Source organism: Dermochelys coriacea, chromosome 1 (assembly GCF_009764565.3).
Source record: "Dermochelys coriacea isolate rDerCor1 chromosome 1, rDerCor1.pri.v4, whole genome shotgun sequence".
Lineage (NCBI taxonomy): Eukaryota > Metazoa > Chordata > Testudines > Dermochelyidae > Dermochelys > Dermochelys coriacea.
In genome coordinates, this window is record NC_050068.2 from 291,221,772 (window position 1) to 291,244,271 (window position 22,500).

At 39.8% G+C, this 22,500-nt stretch overlaps 1 protein-coding gene across 9 annotated transcripts in view; it reads right to left on the reverse strand.

The window, feature by feature from the left end:
- TBK1 (TANK binding kinase 1) overlaps nucleotides 1–22,500 on the reverse strand; it is a 57,357-nt gene that overhangs the window by 12,683 nt on the left and 22,174 nt on the right. For 6 of the 9 annotated variants that reach the window (XM_038387679.2, XM_038387641.2, XM_043493907.1 and 3 more), the window contains 6 exons: nucleotides 22,198–22,308; nucleotides 14,600–14,779; nucleotides 11,817–12,013; nucleotides 8,249–8,307; nucleotides 5,201–5,292; nucleotides 4,524–4,625 (listed from right to left, as the gene is read on the reverse strand). In XM_038387679.2, the coding sequence (XP_038243607.1) occupies nucleotides 4,524–4,625; nucleotides 5,201–5,292; nucleotides 8,249–8,307; nucleotides 11,817–12,013; nucleotides 14,600–14,779; nucleotides 22,198–22,308 (741 nt within the window). The remainder of the gene's footprint in view (nucleotides 1–4,523; nucleotides 4,626–5,200; nucleotides 5,293–8,248; nucleotides 8,308–11,816; nucleotides 12,014–14,599; nucleotides 14,780–22,197; nucleotides 22,309–22,500) is intronic. The other 3 variants (XM_043493938.1, XM_043493933.1, XM_043493931.1) reach the window with 2 other exon arrangements.

Sequence of the window (22,500 nt, forward strand, 5' to 3'; positions counted from 1 at the left end):
AGACTGGGATAAGGAGCTGGACTAGGCAGAGACATTGAGATTGAAGCCTGGGGAGAGAGAACAAGACTGGGGAATTTGAAGGCTTTGGCCAGGGGAGTGGGGAGGAAAGAGAGCAACAGATCAGACAAGGAGAGGGGAAGAGGAGAGAAAGAGACTAAAACCAGGATGAAAAACCTGAGGACTAGAGATGGTCACTTGCTACGTAAGGAGAATGGGGCTGGAATGAGAAAGAGACAGGGCTTTGACAGGGACAGGTTGGGTGGGATGGGGCAAAAGGGTTCATGCTCCAGGAGAATGGGCAGAAAAGTCTGTATCTGCTAGAGCATACTCCTCTGCAGAGCCTGGAATGGAATCCCAAATACCCAAGCCTCACCATTCCTCTGCTCTCAAATATCTGTAGAAACCAATGGGAAAAGTGTTTCATCCCCTCTTAGTGCAGGACCACATAGAGGATAACAATGCACTACTGCTATCAGGTAGGCCCAGATGCTCAAAAGGAGTTAGATGCCCATGTCCCTATTACAGACAGCTAAAACCTGGGTTTGGTACCACTGCAACGCACAGAACCCCCTGCCAAACCCTGCAGGTGCCTACACTCACTCTATGCCTAAGTTTTTGCACTAAAATTTCCCTAGGTGCCTACATTTCTGCCTCTGAGCATGCAGAGAGTTTACTTCTGGGTGAATTCTGCATCACTGCGCATGTGCATATTTCATGTACCATGCATATTTTTTATTTTTTGCAGAAAATAGCTTCAGCTGAAAAGTTGCTGCAGTTCCACCTTTTGCCTACCAGAATGCGCAGTGGCACTAGAACAGAGCAGCAGCTCCCAGCAAAAAAAAACTTCTGCAGTTCCACCTTTTGCCCACCAGAGGGTGCTGTGGCACTAGACAGCAGCCGCTCCTGGCAAGCCCCAGATATGATAGGGAAGAGAAAGAGCCTGCTTTCTTCACAGTGCCTGTCAGGCCAGGTCGGGAGACGGACAGTGTGGGGCTGCTGGGAGGTCAGACAGGGCTCATAAGGGCTAATGGGGGATGACAGGGCAGAAGAGGAGGGGGTGCAGAGCTACAGGGGGAAAGGGGTGGCTGAGTGGGGGCACAGAGACACATGGGGACGGAGGTGCAGGGACACATGGAGATGAGGGGAGGGGGTTGGCTGAGAGGTGCAGGGACACATGGGCAGAAGGGGAAGAGGTGCAGAGCTACAAGGGGGTGGCTGAGTGGGGGCACAAAGACACATGGGGACAGGGGCACATGTGCCTGACTGAATGGGAGAGGCTAAGGGTCAGCCAGGATCAGCATGGGGATGCTCCCTAACAATCTCTCCCCACTCCCCAAAAACACCCGTTACATACTTTTCCCACCCATACCCAACAACCCTTCAAGTTCATATCCAGCCGCCTTCCCATCAATTACTTCCTTCTTCCTCAGCTCCTCCGTTACCTCAACTCCCCAAGTCTTTGCATTGCTTCTGAAGGGTGCGGGGAATATGGTTCTATAGTGTAGTTTAAATGAATTATTACTCAGAATTCTGTATTAATATGCCTAGTAAGGAATCTATTTGTCAAAAAACATTTCCTGAATCTTTTGTATTATCTGTATTGTTACAGACATACTTGCCGACAGGTATTTTGAAATAAATTACTAAAATAATTGAAACTGGTGTGATTATATGGTGTTATTTTGACAAATAAAATATGCATAATTTAAAAATACTGTATGCAGAATTTTAAATTTTTTGGTGCAGAATTCCCCCAGGAGTAATAGCTGCATCTCTGAAGGTGTCTTGTCACCTATCTCCTAACTAAGTCACAGAGTGATTGACAAACAGGGAGCAAGATAGGCATTCAACCACCTAAATCACATACGGGGTCCAAATGAAATGAAAGCAAGTGACAGAAAATGCACATAGAAGAATGAGAATGACTGTATAGCGTGGTGGTTAACACATTCACGCAATAAGTGGGAGACCCAGGATCCAGTTCCCCTGCTCCAATGATTAATTATTTATCCAGAGTACAACAACTTCAACAGGAGAGAATGAGGGCATGCCACATGAAAATATCACATTATCCAATGGTTAGAACACTCACCTGAGAGATGGGAGATCCCTGATCAAATCTTCCTCCCGCTCTGGCAGAGAGATGGCAATTGAACCTAGGTCTCCCACATCCCAGATGAGCGCCCTAACTATTGGTCTAAAATTTAGAAGGTGGGCACCACCACCAGAAACAGCTCCTTGCTAAAACAGCATAAGGCATCTAACTATAAAGAGGGTACCCAACTTCAGAATCGAAACAGGCACTTATCTCCATGAGAGGAGCAGGGCTTAGCACATACCCTTCTCATCGGCATCTTCCACTGGCTAGCTTAGGCGCCTCCATGTCAAGTGTGGTGGCTTTTGTGAATTGCAGTCTAAGGTAGAACCCTGCAGTGGGACTGGGATCCCATGGGTCCTAAGACCTGCTGCCATAATAGCAGGAGCGGGTAAAATGTAGTTTGTTGTGGGCACGATCACATGGGGGCGGGAAGGAAAAAAATAGACTGTGGTAATTTGTGGGAAAATACTAAATCTCTCATCAGTTTGTCATAAATAAAATTTCAGCAACGTAAAGCAAGTTTTTCTCTTTTTTTAAAATAAAGGTTTAATACTTAAATTTAAGTGAGGCCTAGAAAGAGATTTGATGTCTATTATCACAAGAGTTAAAATATTTTTATATGGTTTAAGCAAGATTTGTTTTATTCTATTAGTGGTAAAAACTGTGCCTGAATTCTGTTTATATATATATCCCATATATATGCTGGTGGGAGTGGGATAAAAATGCAAGAACCAATGCAGGAGTGGGTGGGAGTGTGTAATGCAGGGTGGGATAGGAGTGGGATTTTAAAAAAATAGTCCTGAGCAGGGCTCTAGTCTAAGGCACCTATCTCTTACCATTCATTGTAAAGGAACTTATGCACCTAACTAAGGCTTTGAGAATCAGAATGATTTTTCCAGGTATTTAACTTCTTTGAGCATTCAGCCCTCACTCCTTTAGCTCAAGCAGCGGAGGTCTGTGTGGTGAACTAAAGGTGTCAATGTGATGCTACAAGATGCATTTTCTGTTTTTTTCAGTTTGATTTTTTTAAATTAAGGCAATCATGCAAAAATCTGTACATTAAAAAAAATATTTTAAGGTTGCAAAAACAAGCACTCAAAAATTAGGCAATGCCTAATGTGTAATTGTTTCCTCATAGCAACAGAAAGGGAGTTACCCTCACAAACCTATTTATCCTGGTACAAGCCTAGGAGGTGTCTTCACACCCCTTAGTACCTGGAATGCATGTGCTCAGAATAACGTTAAGGGTGCATCATGACCGGGAATGCATGGGTTTGGAACAAAAGATAAAGTGGTACACCATGGTACCAGAAATAAACAAGGTCAAAAGCTGATTAACTGAATCCAGTTTCAGGTGATGTATATAGTACCTTTTACTAGTAAAGAGGTAGGGTATAAAAAGGATCTAATTTCAAGGAGCACATCTGCTGCACAGGACTGCTCTCAGGAGATTGGTATTGTGCAGAACCCTTTTCCTGTACTATATTAATAAACCTGACTGAATTGGTTATTTGGTCTCTTGAGTATATTTCATAACGAAATAACAAACCAAAGTGTGGCCAGACAATTGACTATACAAATTATTCACACGTACTGTAATTTCCATAGGACCCCTGCCTCATGCAGTGTACAGGACGAACCTGCTCTAGGGATGAATCAGGTTGTATAGTGAAGGAGACTATTGTATGTAGTATCCCAGCTTCTTCTGTAGCAGACTTTGAAGGATGTGTAGTGAACGAGACAGGAGATTGCAGGAAGAGTAAGATGGTGTCATGGTTAAGGCATGCAACCTCAAGTCTGCCTGCACAGGCAATCTTAACTCTGGCATTTCCTAACTTGTGAATGCTTGACTTGCAACGTTAATAATGTTCTTTTAATGTAATTTTTTGTTTGTCATATTTATAGAAATATTAAAGGCAATCATGTATTACAATGTTAAAAGCCACTCTCTGCAACAGGGAGCCCAGGTCTTTAACAACCTGCTTTCATTACACTTTTATTCATCTTTAAAATCATATGCAGGGCAAGCCTACTGCTTTAGCCACTACCATATGACTGAACTACTAGATTATTTGTCCTATCTTTTACTGTAGCTCCCTAAGCCATCAAGAGAACTCAGGCAGGGTGGGGGGAACGAGAGAAGAGTAATACACACTACTCAACAGTTACTCTCATTTCCACTAAATTAAGGAACAACATTCAGTGAGGTCCAAGACCACTCCTGTCCTCACTTGTTGCTAGGCCACTGCCATCGGTGTAACAATTGTAATTAAAAAGTAGTAACCTTTTATGTGTGCAGACACATGGTAAAAAAGTTATCTTTAAATACAGCTGTCACTGGGAAGAAAAAACTACAAATTCAGCTAGTATCCACTGGCAGTGCAATGTATTTACTTCCAAAGAACAATACAGTGTTTCTACTCACATTTTCCCAGCTATCTCTATGTTCCTGTTGCAGAAATCCAGCCTGATGACAACCTCTGTCTTTTTGTGCACCGTTTCATTGTAGTCTTCCTTGATTATTTCACTGGAAAGAATAGCACCAGTCTATCAAAAAAAAGTTTTCACTTCCTTCTTATCACATATCTTTGCCTACAGTAATAATTGCTGGGAATGGAGAGTAATATCTCTAAGATTTTACATATTATTGTCAAATAAAATTTTATTCCAATGTTCTGGCAGACATTACTTCAGTAATAGTTTAGCAGCTAGAGATATCTTTCACAATCCTATTAACAACATGAACTACCAAAATCATTATTTAAAATGTTGAAATTCATTAATTATTTGTCCATGCTGGTCATATGTTCTGACACTATACTTAAGTTAAAATTATCCAAACTTCTGTAGGAGCCGATTAAACTAAATAACATGGATACCTAGGATCTAGTGTTCAGAAAGTGGGTCTTCAGAGTTTCCCCTGATGAGGGAGAAGGAAACATTTGAGAGACTGTGAAAGTCTACTCATACTCATGGTCGAGGGGAAGGAAGAAAGCTTCAGAAGTCATTGGAAGCCCACAAAATTGTGCAAGATGTGAACGACCAGAACAAGTCTTGGTAAAGAAACCTTGCCCAGCAAAATTCAACCAATCAATTACTTACATTAACCATCGTATTCCTTTTCGCATTAATTCCTGGTAAAGCAGCAAAGCATTGGCAACTCTACAGGCATAGCATACAACACCAGTTACTCCCTGACAGAGAAATAAACAATGTCAGTACTAATTCAGTGTTCACAACACTGTAGTTTGTTTCAAGTCAATGGATCAAAAGAAGGGAACACTGATTAATATTAGAAAAAATTAGAACATGAAGATGGTAACACAAAATGGGGTAACTTTGCCCATAAATTAGTGTATGGGGGGAATCCACATACTTATTATGGCAACATAGTTAAAGCAAAGATGAGTTTTCCATTACACTGAAATTTCACTGTCTTTGTTAGGCATGAAAATAAGTCTCTCAGAATCAAAGTTATACCACATACTCTTGGGAGTTCAGATTTAATTTTCTGGAAAGTTACAAGTAAATGTATTCAGTAGTGTATAGGAATGTAAATAATTTTTTTTTTAAATAATACGTTTTCAAAATTGTAGAGCCTCATTGTAGGGTCCCATTTTTTGGCATCCACCCAATTCTGCTTTCAAACTTTGTTTTAACACTTGGAATTTTAGGTAGATATACGTCTAAACAAAATCTCAAGCAGAAACTAATTTAACTTTTTTTTTTAATTAAAAATTATTGATATCATTACTCATAGTTTACTACTTATGCCATGGACTATGATAAATACAATTTCAAATATCAATACTTTGAAAGACTTTAGGAAGCCGGCAGGGAGAAATACTTATCACTTTTGCACACTTTGGGAGATGCACATGAACAGAGTTCTTCACAGAGGCACAAATTTTGCAGCTATCATATAAGTGACTCAGTGAAGTCAACAGTAGATACTTGTACACTATAGCTACAGACTAAGGCTTGAAAGTGGACTCTCTACTACTTTTCTCCTATGGACTCTGTCAGGCAGGGGAGTTTCAGAAACCCAGTCGGAAAGAAACATCAGAGATTTCACTCTTTTGCAGAGTCCCTGAGACTCCTCTTTGCTGCAGAGTTCGGGAAAGGAACTCCTTATTTCAATCCTGCTTAGCATCACAGTCTCAGATGTGCTTTTCTTCTGTTAACCTTAGAAGGTCTCCTATGCACATAATGCAATATGAAATTTTATGCAGACATATTTATGAAATTAATTTTTGTTTTTAATATTTATTCTTTAAATAAAAATCAGAACTTTTCAGCAGGGGTGAAAGTAAGTTAGAGGATTTACCGGTACGCCAGAGTCCTGAGCAGGGGGCGTGGCCTCAACCGGAAGAGGCGTGGCCTCAACCAGAAGAGGCAGGGACTTAAATGCCCGGGCTTTTTAAATCTTGATTTAAAGGGCCCAGGGCTCCAGCTGCCACTACCGCAGTGGAGCCCCAGGCCCTTTAAATCACTGAGGAGCCCTGGGGGCTCCCGGCTGCCACCGCTACTCTGGGGCTCTGGCAGAGCTTTAAAGGGCCTGGGGCTCCGCTATGGTAGTGGCTGCTGGAGCCCAGTCCCTGCCTGAACCCTGCTGCCCGAGCCCTGGCTCAGCGGCAGCCTGGCTCAGTCAGGGATTTAAAGGACCCCGGGGCTCCAACCACCGCTACCACCCTGGTCCCTTAAATCCACTCCGGAGCCCAGCCGCCATTACCCAAGGGCTTCAGCAGCAGGGCTCTGGCGGGGATTTAAAGGCCCAGGGCAGTAGTGGCGGCTGGAGCTCCAGGGCCCTTTAAATCCCCACCGGGGCCCTTTAAATCCCCACCAGAGCCCCCCCAACCCTACCCCAGGGCTCGGGCAGCAGGACTCAGGTGGAGATTTAAAGGGCTTGGGGCTCCAGTGGCCACTACCGGCCTGGCCCTTTAAATCCCCTCCGGAGCCCCGTCGCTGCTACCCCAGGGCTTCAGCAGCAGGGCTCAGGCAGGGATTTAAAGGGACCCAGGGCGTGAGTGGGGGCTGGAGCTCTGGGGCCCTTTAAATCCCCGCCAGAGCCCCGCTGCCGCTACCCCAGGACTTCGGCAGCAGGTGGAGATTTAAAGGGCCGGGGTGTTAGCAGCAGCCGGAGCTCCAGAGCCCTTTAAATCCCTGCCGCAGCCCCACCGCCACTACCCCAGGGCTTGAAATTGCCCTCTGGGAAAGCTGGTCCTGGTACGGCACACCGGCTTACTTTCACCTCTGCTTTTCAGATTAAAAACTTGTTTATCTGAAAGTTATCTAACCTGTAGGGTATTTTTAAATAAAATATTTTTGTATACGGCTATATGATTTTCCGCAATAACCTTAGCTTTCAAATATTCTTATTTTGTCTGGATAAGACTATGAAAGATCACCAGTTAATTGATTTTTTTACCCTTTAACTATTCACCTACCATTAACTATGCACTGTATTGCATATTATAGCAAATGTTTCTTAAAAACTGAAGTGAGGAAGGTAGGAAAATATATTCTTTCACTGTAAATAAACTCAACTTGTATAAATCCATTAGACATATAAACCTACTATAACAGTGGTTTTCAATCTGGGGTCTGCAGACCTTTGGGGGTCCGCAGACCATCTATGATTTTCAAATGGGTCCGCAACTCCATTTGAAATATTTAGGAGTTCACAAATGAAAAAAGGTTGAAACCCACTGTAGTATAATAAATCTTAATTCAGCCCTTTCTCAGGAAAAACTCCCATTGATTTCAATGCAAGTTTTGCTTGAGCTATGATTTTGGGATTTGGTCCTTAATTTCTTCAGCACTGACTTTCCCCTCAGGAAAATCACAACCAGCAAAATGCAGATGAGGAATAATAATGCACAGCACTTATATAATGCTTTTTGCCTTCAAAGCAATTTACAATCATTAGCCGTTTAAAACTCATAGTTTAATGTAACTATAAGGTACTAATTGAGAGAAAGAGCTAATATATATATATGTCATTTGTTACCCTCACACACTCACATTTATAAAAGCAATGACCATTAAAAAAACAAACAAGATGGCTGGTATTATTCAATTCAACATTAGGTAGCTTTGGTTTATTTGAGATAGCAATTTAATTTTAGTTCTAATTAAATAAATACTCACTTTAGCCATACTGGCATCACTGTCCAAGTCATACCGCTGATGTACTTTAGGAAGTGAAACTGAAACATAAGAGATGGACTTTTATTTTATATTACATATGTAATAAGTCTGTAATATATTAGTGAATACATAATATACGTTTTGGTTTAGAAACATTTCTTCAGTGAAACATAAAATTTAGTAAGAACTCCTTCTGTTAAAAGACTAGAAAGACTAATCAGAGCTCAAGAACACTTGCATTTCCAGATATTACTGGAAATTAGATCATCATCAGTTAGGAGTGCTATTTTATAAAATTCCTTTTGACTTATTTAAATATTGTGGTTCACAAAAGGATTTTAGAATTCTATACAAATTACTAAATCCTACCTATATTAATGCTCAGGGACCAGGACTTTTAAAAAAAATTGTCTAAAATTAGATTTTAAATGCATATTTAAGCATCAAAATATGTGGCCTGATTTTTCTGAGTGCTGAGCACCCAGCAGCATCTATTGATGTCAATGGGAAGCGATGGATACTCAGCACTTAGGAAAATCAGGCCTGTTTAGGTGCCTAAATATGAACAAGCTCTTGATTTTAATATATTTATCAGAGGTCAGAAATATTCAGTAATAGTGCTTGGGGTGTGCTATAGACCTCCGGGATCTAATTTGGATATGGATAGAGCCCTTTTTAATGTTTTTAATCAAGTAAATACTAATGGAAACTGCGTGATCATGGGAGACTTTAACTTCCCAGATATATACTGGAGGACCAGTGCTAGTAATAATAATAGGGCTCAGATTTTCCTAGATGCAATATCTGATGGATTCCTTCATCAAGTAGTTGCTGAACCGACTAGAGGGGATGCCATTTTAGATTTAATTTTGGTGAGTAGCGAGGACCTCATAGAAGAAATGGTTGTAGGGGACAATCTTGGCTCAAGTGATCATGAGCTAATTCAGTTCAAACTAAATGGAAGGATTAACAAAAATAAATCTGCAACTAGGGTTTTTGATTTCAAAAGGGCTGACTTTCAAAAATTAAGGAAATTAGTTAGGGAAGTGGATTGGACTGAAGAACTTATGAATCTAAAAGTAGAGGAGGCCTGGGATTACTTTAAATCAAAGCTGCAGAAGCTATCGGAAGCCTGCATCCTAAGAAAGGGGAAAAAATTCATAGGAAGGAGTTGGAGACCAAGCTGGATGAGCAAGCATCTTAGAGAGGTGATTAAGAAGAAGCAGAAAGCATACAGGGAGTGGAAGATGGGAGAGATTAGCAAGAAAAGCTACCTAATTGAAGTCAGAACATGTAGGGATAAAGTGAGACAGGCTAAAAGTCGAGTAGTTGGACCTTGCAAAGGGAATTAAAACCAATAGTAAAAGGTTCTATAGCCATATAAATAAGAAGAAAACTAAGAAAGAAGTGGGGCCGCTAAACACTGAGGATGGAGTGGAGGTTAAAGATAATCTAGGCATGGCCCAATATCGAAACAAATACTTTGCCTCAGTCTTTAATAAGGCTAAAGAGGATCTTAGGGATAATGGTAGCATGACAAATGGGAATGAGGATATGGAGGTAGATATTACCATATCTGAGGTAGAAGCGAAACTCAAACAGCTTACTGGGACTAAATCGGGGGGCCCAGATAATCTTCATCCAAGAATATTAAAGGAATTGGCACCTGAAATTGCAAGCCCATTAGCAAGAATTTTTAATGAATCTGTAAACTCAGGAGTAGTACTGAATGATTGGAGAATTGCTAATATAGTTCCTATTTTTAAGAAAGGAAAAAAAAGTGATCCGGGTAACTACAGGCCTGTTAGTTTGACATTTGTAGTATGCAAGGTCCTGGAAAAAATTTTGAAGGAGAAATTAGTTAAGGACATTGAAGTCAATGGTAAATGGGACAAAATACAACATGGTTTTACAAAAGGTAGATCGTGCCAAACCAACCTAATCTCCTTTTTTGAAAAAGTAACTGATTTTTTAGATAAAGGAAATGCAGTGGATCTCATTTACCTAGATTTCAGTAAGGCGTTTGATACCGTGCCACATGGGGAATTATTAGTTAAATTGGAGAAGATGGGGATCAATATGAACATCAAAAGGTGGATAAGGAATTGGTTAAACGGGAGACTGCAACGGGTCCTACTGAAAGGAGAACTGCCAGATTGGAGGGAGGTTACCAGTGGAGTTCCTCAGGGATCGGTTTTGGGACCAATCTTATTTAATTTTTTTATTACTGACCTTGGCACAAAAAGTAGGAGTGTGCTAATAAAGTTTGCAGATGATACAAAGTTGGGAGGTATTGCCAATTCGGAGAAGGATCGGGATATTATACAGGAGGATCTGGATGACCTTGTAAACTGGAGTAATAGTAATAGGATGAAATTTAATAGTCAGAAGTGTAAGGTTATGCATTTAGGGATTAATAACAAGAATTTTAGTTATAAGTTGGGGACGCATCAATTAGAAGTAACGGAAGAGGAGAAGGACCTTGGAGTATTGATTGATCATAGGATGACTATGAGCTGCCAATGTGATATGGCTGTGAAAAAAGCTAATGCGGTTTTGGGATGCATCAGGAGAGGCATTTCCAATAGGGATAAGGAGGTTTTAGTACCATTATACAAGGCACTGGTGAGACCTCACCTAGAATACTGTGTGCAGTTCTGGTCTCCCATGTTTAAATTCAAACTGGAGCAGGTACAGAGAAGGGCTACTAGGATGATCCGAGGAATGGAAAACTTGTCTTATGAAAGGAGACTTAAGGAGCTTGGCTTGTTTAGCCTAACTAAAAGAAGGTTGAGGGGAGATATGATTGCTCTCTATAAATATATCAGAGGGATAAATACAGGAGAGGGAGAGGAATTCAGCTCAGCACCAATGTGGACACAAGAACAAATGGGTATAAATTGGCCACCAGGAAGTTTAGACTTGAAATCAGATGAAGGTTTTTAACCATCAGAGGAGTGAAGTTTTGGAATAGCCTTCCAAGGGAAGCAGTGGGGGCAAAAGATCTATCTGGTTTTAAGATTCTACTCGATAAGTTTATGGAGGAGATGGTATGATGGGATAATGGGATTTTGGTAAGTAATTGATCTTTAAATATTCAGGGTAAATAGGACTAATCCCCTGAGATGGGATATTAGATGGATGGGATCTGAGTTACCCAGGACAGAATTTTCTGTAGTATTTGGCTGGTGAATCTTGCCCATATGCTCAGGGTTTAGCTGATCGCCATATTTGGGGTCGGGAAGGAATTTTCCTCCAGGGCAGATTGGAGAGGCCCTGGAGGTTTTTTGCCTTCCTCTGTAGCATGGGGCATGGGTCACTTGAGGGAGGCTTCTCTGCTCCTTGAAGTCTTTAAACCATGATTTAGGGACTTCAATAGCTCAGACATAGGTGAGGTTTTTTGTAGGAGTGGGTGGGTGAGATTCTGTGGCCTGCGCTGTGCAGGAGGTCAGACTACATGATCAGAATGGTCCCTTCTGACCTTAGTATCTATGAATCTATTTTCAAAGAACATTTATAAGCAGCCTAATCTTGTTTATTTAACAACAGTCAGAAAAGACTAACATACTTTCTTCATAGATTAACCCTACGATGTTCGCAGCCTCTCTGCTTATTATAATTATAGGATTTTCTTCAGTGGTTTTAGGAAAATGTTGTGCCAATCTTCCAGGCTCTAGTACTAGACGGCGGCCTTCATATATCATTTCTTGGTTCTGAGAAGTTATTTTTGTCTGTTTGTAGACCAATTCATGAAATATGGCAGCTCTGTAAGAAAAACATTACACTTAGGAAACAATCAGATCAAATTCACTAAAATGCAACAGGGTGCAAACAATTCATAGGTTTTTTTAAATATACCTTTTATATTTAGTGAATTAAGTATTGGTTTTGTTCCTATATAACTTATTAGATTTATACAAATAATAAGCAGTGTGCAGCCTAGCTAAGGCTCTGGGAACTCATGCATAAATTACAATAATAAAATTAAACTGCCTGCAGAACACCAAACTCCTCTCCACACATCTGATTTCTCTCAAAGGCCCATCTCTGCAACAGCCTGCATAAATAGATATGTTTTGAAGGGCAATAAAATAGGGTGACTTTGGACCCAGTGAGGGAAGCCTAACCCAGAGCTCGGAGCCTCTCAGAGAGAACACTCTACTCTCAGCCCCTCTCTTAAGTTGACGGAGTAAGCTCTAGTGATCGCAAGTGTGGCAGTATGGCACAAGGAGAGAGGCAGTGTCTCAAGAAGCAAACTCACAGAACATTTAGGGCATTTATATATCAAACCCAGCACCTTGAATGGAAATTAGAAACTCACAGGTAGCCAGTGCAGATCATGGAGCACTAGTGACCAGGAAATAAAGCATTTTTTGTACTAGAGACTATCAGTTCTTCAACTCTGGTATCCTATCTCCAACAGTGGCCAATAATACTTACTGGCCATAATCTATCACCTAGTCCAGCGGTTCTCAAACTTTAACAACCCAAGGAGCTGCATTTTGATTTAAATTTTTTTGAGGACCCCCAAGCCCTCCGCTCAGCTCCAGGCTCCACCTTCCTTCCTCCCTCCCCCAAGGCTCCACCCCGCCCCACTTCTTCCCACCTTTGCTCCACCCCTGCCCCTCTTCTTCCCTGCCTCCTCCCTCAAGCATGCCCCATCCCCAATCCTTGCCCCGCATCCTGCACACCACTGAACCGCTGTTCACCCATGTGCAGGAGGCACTGGGGGGGGGGGGGAGGAACTGATCAGTGGGACCAGCAGCCCTGAACATGATTCTGCCCCCTATCCCGAGTACACCCAGTCCCCGCTCCTTCCCCTCTCTTCCAGCGCCTCCTGCACGCTGCTGAACACCTGTTTCCCAGAGTGCATGAGGTGCTGGGGGGGAGAGGGAGGAGTTGATCAATGGGGCCCGTGGACCTCTTGGAGTACCCTCACGGACCCCAGTTTGAGAAACGCTGACCTACTCAATTGTCCAGTGCTGTACATTACAGAACAAATCTTCATGACACCTGCAGGTGATGATCTTACACCCTGAAGCATGCGAATATACATACTAAAATAGGTCTGAACCAGTTACAAATATTGTTATCCAGCCCCTTTAAGAATCCATATGATAAAAAGACAGATTTTTCTTAAGGAACAGTAGAAGCGGAATTTGTGAAGAGAAAAGCTAGACTGGAGCTCAATGACACTGTGAGAAAAAATAAAATAGATCCTTTAAAAAGTTTTATAACTTTAAAATATTTTAGATTGAAGAAAGTCCCTGCCCTGAAGAGTTTACAATTTGTCTCTTGTACAGCACCAATATGTTTTTGGCACTTAAGGTCTATATTCAAACAGATACAAATACAAAACAGAAAAGCAATCTAATTAAAAATGAAAAGGAGTACTTGTGGCACCTTAGAGACTAACAAATTTATTAGAGCATAAGCTTTCGTGAGCTACAGCTCACTTCATCGGATGAAGCTTATGCTCAAATAAATGTGTTAGTCTCTAAGGTGCCACAAGTACTCCTTTTCTTTTTGTGAATACAGACTAACACTGCTGCTACTCTGAAACCTGTAATTAAAAATGGTAAGACTGATCAAAGAGAAGCATTACAAAAGATTCCTGTGACAGAGTGCTGGGATCAAAACAGTTGAGTCACCACTCTGACCACTTAAACATCAATTAATCCCTCTGGATGGACCTAACTGAGCCTAACCAGTGGATTAAAATGAGCTGGGAGAGGACTAATGAGCTAATTGGCACATTAATGCAGAATGCAGAAGAAACCAGGAAGGAACCAATGTGGGGAGATATAGGCTAACAGAGCCAGAACTAAGAAGGATCTTGGGACAGAGAGATCTCTTCTGTCTCCTCAGCAGATGGGTGATATATGTGTAATATGATGCTGTAAATATGGTGTATAGATCTCTAAAAATGGTGGGGAAAGCAATGTAAATAAACTACACTGTGGTGAATAACAATTGAAAGTCTCCAAATAGTCTGACACAGCAGAAGACAGGAGCGGGACTTTGCCCTGTCACAGTTTCTTCGAGAACAGAGTACTTGGGCTCTGTTGCCAAAGGCTGAATCACAGAGAAAAATAAAGGGACAAACCAATAAGAGGCCAGAAGAAAAAAAAAATAATGTACACCTATTCACATCATATATATACACAGTGCTTGACATAGGAAGGCCTTACAAGCTTGTAGCACACACCATCATCATGTATTCCTCTTCCCCCCAACCAGATAACTGTCAAGGAATGGCTACTGAATCTGTCAAACTGATGTGATCTGAAGGTCACAGCATTATTTGCCTGGATAAGACAGAAGTAGTGAAAATATGGAAAGAATGCTTACTTATTATAGCTGTGAATATAAACTTTGTGTGAGGTCATTTGCTGTAGTGAAAAAACATGAATTATTCTTCGATGGAGTATGTCACTGGTCTCTGCAAAAAACTGGTCAAATCCCCAGCATTTTTCCTGATCTGCTTCAAGAATGTTTGCAAGAACAGGCGTGAGCAGTACTTGCAGGCCCCTGTGGATACACAAAAAAGAGACACGACAAGTTGGAATGTTTCTCATTCTGACATTATAAGATCTCCCTATTGGACAAACCACAAGTAGGACATTTTTGTGCTTTGAGAAATTCTACAACATTCCTTTCCTTTACTGTTTGACAGCTTCTGTTCAACAACATTGCCCACTGTTTTTCCTGAATAGGGACAGTACATACCATATTCTCTTTTTCGAAATTTGAGTACCAAATATTTTGCCTTTGGAATTTGGCAAATACTGAATTCTAATTTCATCATAAAGGCAGGGATAGGGGCAAGAAGCACTCAAAGAAATGGTCTGAAATAAACAGGATGAAATTCAATAAGGACAAATGCAAAGTACTCCACTTAGGAAGGAACAATCAGTTGCACACAGACAAAATGGGAAATGACTGTCTAGGAAGGAGTACTGTGGAAAGGGATCTTGGGATCAGAGTGGATTACAATCTAAATGAGTCACCAGTGTAGAACTGTTGCAAAAAAAAAAGCAAATATTATTCTGGGATGTATTAGCAGGAATGTTGTAAGCAAGACACAAGAAGTAATTTTTCTACTTTACTTCATGCTGGTTAGGCTTCAACTGGAGTATTGTGTCCAGTTCTGGATGCCACACTGCAGGAAAGATATGGACAAATTGTGATATGTGATGCAATTTAGTTGGGGTTGCTCCGGCTTTGAGCAGGGGGTTGGACTAGATGACCTCCTGAGGTCTCTTCCAGCTCTAATCTTCTATGATTCTAAATTGGAGAAAGTCCAGTGAAGAGGAACAAAAATGACTAAAGGTCTAGAAAACATGACCTATGAGGGAAGATCAAAAAAACTGGGTTTGTTCAGTCTGGAGAAGAGAAGACAGAGTGGGGGCATGATAACAGTTTTCAAGTACATAAAAGGTTGTTACAAGGAGGAGGGAGAAAAAAATATTCTCCTTAACCTCTGAGGATAGGACAAGAAAAAAATGGGCTTAGCAGCAAAAGTAGTTTAGGTTGGTCTGGGTAAGGATAAAAGGGGTAAAAAACAAGGGTGATGTCATGGTAGGGGTCTACTACAGGCCACCAAACCAGGAAGAAGAGGTGGATGAGGCTTTTTTTAAACAACTAACAAAATCATCCAAAGCACAGGATTTGGTGGTGATGGGGGATTTCAACTACCCAGGCAGATGTTGGGAAAATAACACAGCAGGGCACAGATTGTCCAAACAAGTTCTTGGAATGTATTGGAGACCATTTTTATTTCAGAAGATGGAGAAAGCTACTGGGGGGAGGCTGTTCTAGATTTGATTTTGACAAATAGGGAAGAACTGGTTCAGAATTTGAAAGTGGAAGGCAACTTGGGTGAAAGTGATCATGAAATGGTAGAGTTCATGATTCTATGGAATCGTAGGAGGGAGAACAGCACAATAAAGACAATTAATTTCAAGAAGGCAGACTTTAGCAAACTCAGGAAGTTGGTAGGTAAAATTCCCTGGGAAGCAAGTCTAAGGGGAAAAACAATTGAAGACAGTTGGCAGTTTTTCAAAGGGACATTACTAAGGGCACAAGAGCAAACTATCCCACTGCGTAGAAAAGATAGGAAGTATGGCAAGAGACCACCCTGGTTTAACCAGGAGCTTTTCAATTATCTAAAACTCAAAAAAAGAGTCCTACAAAAAGTGGAAACTCGGTCAAATTAAAAAAGGATGAATATAAACAAATTACACAAGTCTGTAAGGAGAAAATTAGAAAAGCCAAAGCACAAAATGAGATCAAACTAGCTAGGGACATAAAAGGAAACAAGAAAACATTCTACAAATACATTAGAAGCAAGAGGAACACCAAGGACAGAGTAGGCCCGCTACTCAATGAAGGGGGAAAGACAATAACAGAAAATGTGGAAATGGCAGAGGTGTTTAATTACTTCTTTGTTTTGGTTTTCACCAAGAAGGTTGGTGGTGATTGGATGTCTAACATAGTGAATGCCAGTGAAAATGAGGTAGGTAGGATCAGAGTCTAAAATAGGGAAAGAACAAATAAAAAATTACTTAGACAAGTTAGATGTCTTCAAATCACCAGGGCCTGATGAAATGCATCCTAGAATACTCAAGGAGCTGACTGAGGAGATATCTGAGCCATTAGCAATTACCTTTGAAAAGTCATGGAAGACAGGAGACATTCCAGAAGACTGGAAAAGGGCAAATATAGTGCCTATCTATAAATAGGGAAATAAGGACAACCCAGGGAATTACACACCAGTCAATTTAACTTCTTTACCCGGAAAGATAATGGAGCAAATAATTAAGCAGTCAATTTGCAAACACCTAGAAGATAATAAGGTGATAAACAACAGTCAGCATTGATTTGTCAAGAACAAATCATGTCAAACCAACCTGATACTTTCTTTAACAGGGTAACAAGCCTTGTGGATAGGGGGGAAGCTGTAGATGTGGTATATCTTGACTTTAGTAAGGCTTTTGATACTGTCTCGTATGACCTTCTCATAAACAAAATAGGGAAATACAACCTAGATGGAACTACTATAAGGTGGGTGCATAACTGATTGGAAAATGGTTTCTAGAGAGTAGTTACCAGTGGCTCACAGTCACGCTGGAAGGGTTTAATAAGTGGGGTCCCACAGGGATTGGTTCTGGGTCCGCTTCTGTTCAATATCTTCATCAATGATTTAGATAATGGCATAGAGGGTACATTTATAAAGTTTGCAGACAATACCAAGCTGGGAGGGATTGAAAATGCTTTGAAGGATGGGATTAAAATTAGAAATGATCTGGACAAACTGGAGAAATGGTCTAAAGTAAATAGGATGAAATTCAATAAGGACAAATGCAAAGTACTCCACTTAGGAAGGAACAATCAGTGGACACATACAAAAGGGGAAATGACTGCCTAGGAAAGAGTACTGTGGAAAGGGATCTGAGGGTCATAGCGGATCACAAGCTAAATATGAGTCAACAGTGTAACACTGTTGCAAAAAAAGCAAACAACATTCTGGGATGTATTAGAAGGAGTGTTGTAAGCAAGACATGAGAAGTCATTCTTCCGCTCTACTCCATGCTGATTAGGCCTCAACTGGAGTATTATGTCAAGTTCTGGATGCCAAATTTCAGGAAAGATGTGGACAAATTGGAGAAAGTCCAGAGAAGAGCAAGAAAAATGATTAAAGGTCTAGAAAACACGAGGGAATATTTTAAAAATTGGGTTTGCTTAGTCTGGAAAAGAAAAGACTGAGAGGGAACAAGATAACAGTTTTCAAGTACATAAAAGGTTGTTACAAGGAGGAAGGAGAAAAATTGTTCTTCTTAACCTCTGAGGATAGGACAAGAAGCAATGGGCTTAAATTGCAGCAAGGGTGGTTTAGGTTGGACATTAGGAAAAACTTCCTACCTGTCAGAGTAGTTAAGCACTGAAATAAATTGCCTAGGGAGGTTGTGAAATCTTCATCATTGGGGATTTTTAAGAGCAGGTTGGACAAACACCTGTCAGGGATGGTGTAGATAATACCTAGTCCTGCCTTAAGTGCAGGGGACTGGACTAGATCACCTCTCGAGGTATCTTGCAGTCCAACTCTATGATTCTATGGAAATTTCAAGTGATTATTTTAAAGTGGGGCAGCAGCCATTTTAAGTATCTTGAATTTGTACCTGTTCTTCATTACAGGCTAATGCAGAGATGAATATTATTAACATGCTGGTATGCGTACACAAATCAAACTTGCAATTTTCAAGGGAGTCTAAGTGACTTAGTAGCACAGATCCCATTTAAAGTCAACAGATATTGTGCTCTTAAATCACTTTGAAAATCCCACCCCACATACTTATAGCTGAATAGTTTTCTATTAGATGGCTAAACATGGTCTCTGCACCACTTTCAAAAATAATGTACAGCTTTCCCAACCAGTTCTAATGAAGACAGCTTTATTTTCTTCACGAAAGTTTATGGGAAAAATTACTGCCCCCAACTATGAAATGACTAACTGTGAGGCAGACTTCACTTAGAAGCTAAAATCAGGTTGTGTTAGTGTTATATGGAGCTCTTTGAAATCCGTAGTCTCAAACTGCATCTAAATGTGAGAGGGACACCCTCAACTTAAAAGCCATAATTCTACTTGATAATTGTTTTTAACTTCTACTGTAACAAGTAATATCACTATAATTTAAATTATACTTGGAAAGCACTCTTTTCTCCCCATTTGTTTACTTTACTGGAAAACACAGCATATAGTCATTTTCTCTTCTTCTTCTGTATAGTCAGTGACATTCCCATATGTTTTTCCATGCAAAAATATGGAAGATAAAATATTTTTAAAATAGAAAAATATGAATGTAAAACCCACAAAAATTGACAGAAGGACACAGGCATAGTACCTGAAACTACTTTTAACATTTTTTTTTTCAAACTGACTAGACTTCCATTTGACAGTGTCCCTTTAAATGACTCACCGTTTCTGTATATTACAGCTAGTTCCTGGTTCACACTTCAGTATTTTCCTACTTCTATTTATACTCCTATCAAAACTGCCACAATGGAAAATATTATTTGTTTAGGGACAATAAGGCAACTGGAAAGGGTACTACACAAAGTGAGGCAAAGAAAATGTTAATGCAATTTACATGATAATTCTCTGAAATTCTTATCTCATTCCAATATTCCTCAGTTAGGAAATAATTTTAATAACTAAAGTGAATATATAAATTAGGTCTACAAACTCCATTTCATTTTAGCTCCATTTAAGACAGAGCCACTTTTCCTACAATGAAGCTCTAGAACAACTTCTCTCTCCCTTATAAAAAGGGAGACTAATTTTGAAAAGGTAATTAGTAGGGCTGTTGATTAATCGCAGATAACTCATGCGATTAAAAAAAATTAATCGCAATTCATCACAATTTTAATTGCACGGTTAAACAATAGAATACCAATTGAAATTTATTATATATTTTGGATGTTTTTCTACATTTTCATATATATTGTATTCTGTGTTGTAATTGAAATCAAAGTGTATATCATTTTTAATACAAATATTTGCACTGTAAAAATGATAAACAAAAAATAATATTTTTCAATTCATGTCATACAAGTACTGTAGGGCAATCTCTTTTTCGTCAAAGTGCAACTTACAAATGTAAATTTTTTTTGTTATATAACTGCACTCAAAATCAAAACAACGTAAAACTTCAGAGCCTACAAATCCACACAGTCCAACTTCTTGTTCAGCCAATCGCTGAGAAAAAAAAGTTTGTTTACATTTACGGGAGATAATGCTGCCCTCTTCTTATTTACAATGCTACCTGAAAGTGAGAACAGGCATTTGCATGGCACTTTTGTAGCCGGCGTTGCAAGGTATTTATGTGCCAGATATGCTAAACGTTCGTATGCCCCTTCATGCTTTGGCCTCCATTCCAGAGGATATGCTTCCATGCTGATGACGCTTGTTTAAAAAAAAAAATAATGCATTAATTAAATTTGTGACTGAACTCCTTTGGGGAGAACTGTATGTCTCCTGCTCTGTTTTACCCACATTTTGCCATATATTTCATGTTATAGCAGTCTCGGATGATGAGCCAGCACATGTTGTTCATTTTAAGAACACTTTTACTGCAGATTTGACAAAAGGCAAAGAAGGAACCAATGTGAGATTTCTAAAGATAGCTACAGCACTCAACCCAAGGTTTAAGAATCCAAAATCTGAGAGGCACGAGACATGGAGCATGCTTTCAGAAGTCTCAAAAGAGCAACACTCCGATGCGAAAACTACAGAACCCAAACCACCAAAAAGGAAAATCAACCTTCTGCTGGTCGCATCTGTCTCAGATAATGAAAATGAACATGTGTCGGTCCACACTGCTTTGGGTTGTTATCAAGCAGAACCTGTCACCAGCATGGACGCATATCCCCTAGAATGGTGGTTGAAGCATGAAGGAACATACAAATCTTTAGTACACCTGGCACGTAAATAGCTTGCAACGTTGGCTACAACAGTGCCATGAGAACGCCTGTTCTCACTTTCAGGTGACATTGTAAACAAGAAGTGGGCAGCATTATCTCCTGCAAATGTACACGAACTTGTTTGTCTGAGCAATTGGCTGAACAAAAAGTAGAACTGAGTGGACTTGCAGGCTCTAAAATTTTACATTGTTTTATTTTTGAATGCAGTTTTTTTGTACATAATTCTACATTTGTAAATTCAACTTTCGTGAAAAAGAGATTGCACTACAGTACTTGTACTAGGTGAATTGAAAAATACTATTTCTTTTGTTTTTTTACAGTGCAAATACTTGAAATCAAAAATAAATATAAATATAAAGTGAGCACTGTACATTTTGTATTCTGTGTTGTAATTGAAATCAATATATTTGAAAATGTAGAAAACATCCAAAAATATTTAAATAAATGATATTCTATTACTAACAGTACGATTAATCAGTACGATTAAAAAAAATTAATTAATTTTTGTAATCGCATGACAGCCCTAGTAATTAGGCCCTGATTCAGCCAGGTACTTAGGCATGTGTGCAACTTTAAGAATGTGAGCAGCCCCATTGACTTACGTATTTTTGGTTCATTTACTTATTTTATTTCTCTAATTTATCATATTGAAGTCAATTGAACCATTTCAATGCTTCAATTTATGCATCTGTTGAAATGGGGCATTAGTCACCAAAATATTGAGAGCTGGATTATTCTGATTTAAACACCTTCATTTTTCCTTTAATGTTTGACTGCAATGAATATGAGGGAAAATTGTCGTTTTGTGCCTAAATTAGCCTGGTACGGTTTCTATGATCAAATAATATTCTGTAATGTTAAATCCAATTTTAAATACAGGAATACCAGCAAGGAAGAACATTTTCATAAGGCTCTATGGGGATCAAGAACTGGGTATTTAAGTGGAAGGTATTAGGTCGACAAAGATGACTGTGTTCTGGAGGAAGGAGAAGAATTTAAGTCTCTTTCTACTGACTTTTTTCCCATTAAATTCATGTGTATAATTTTTAGCTCTTCGAATCCCTTTAGGACACTCAGGCAGGAGGATGGAGGTCAAACTTGAGGTTTAGACAAACTACAGTATATCCACAGTAATAATTATCCTCTCTTCTGGTGATGGAGCTAGTGCCTACCTGTTCAATAGCATATTCTCCCCCTCCCTGCACAGGCTGGTTCTTGGCCATATTACTCTTTTTCACCACTTGAGTGCTCTTGGGTAAATGAACTGTTACAGAAGCACTTGGATGGAGTGGAAAGAGAGGCATTTCGTAGCCCATAAAAGAACATAATATAGGGCTGCTGTAAAAATTCAAAGAAAAAAGTCAGAGACAGCCAGAGTCCCAAACATCTTATACTGAGAAAATAATGAGAAAACCCTTACTCAGGTAGCACTGCAGTATTTGGTAAAAAAATTCAAATAAGCTTACTTAGAAAGACTACAGGAAATAGGCATATCTCGACTCCACTCAATTGGTCCATTTTCTGCTTTCTGTACTCCAGATATGGCACCAGAAGGCTTTCCAGTGATTATTTTATACCTATGAGATATTACAAAAATAAATATGCAAAATAAATACACAATCCTTAATTACTATTTCTTCAAGTACAAGTCTAGTAATGGATCATCTAATGGGACCCTGTAATGTAAATAAAAAGTCTAAAGCTAGTACAAGAATTTAGGCCAATCTGCTGCTCAGTAGGAGTACAGGGCTCATCTCCAGATTGGCAGA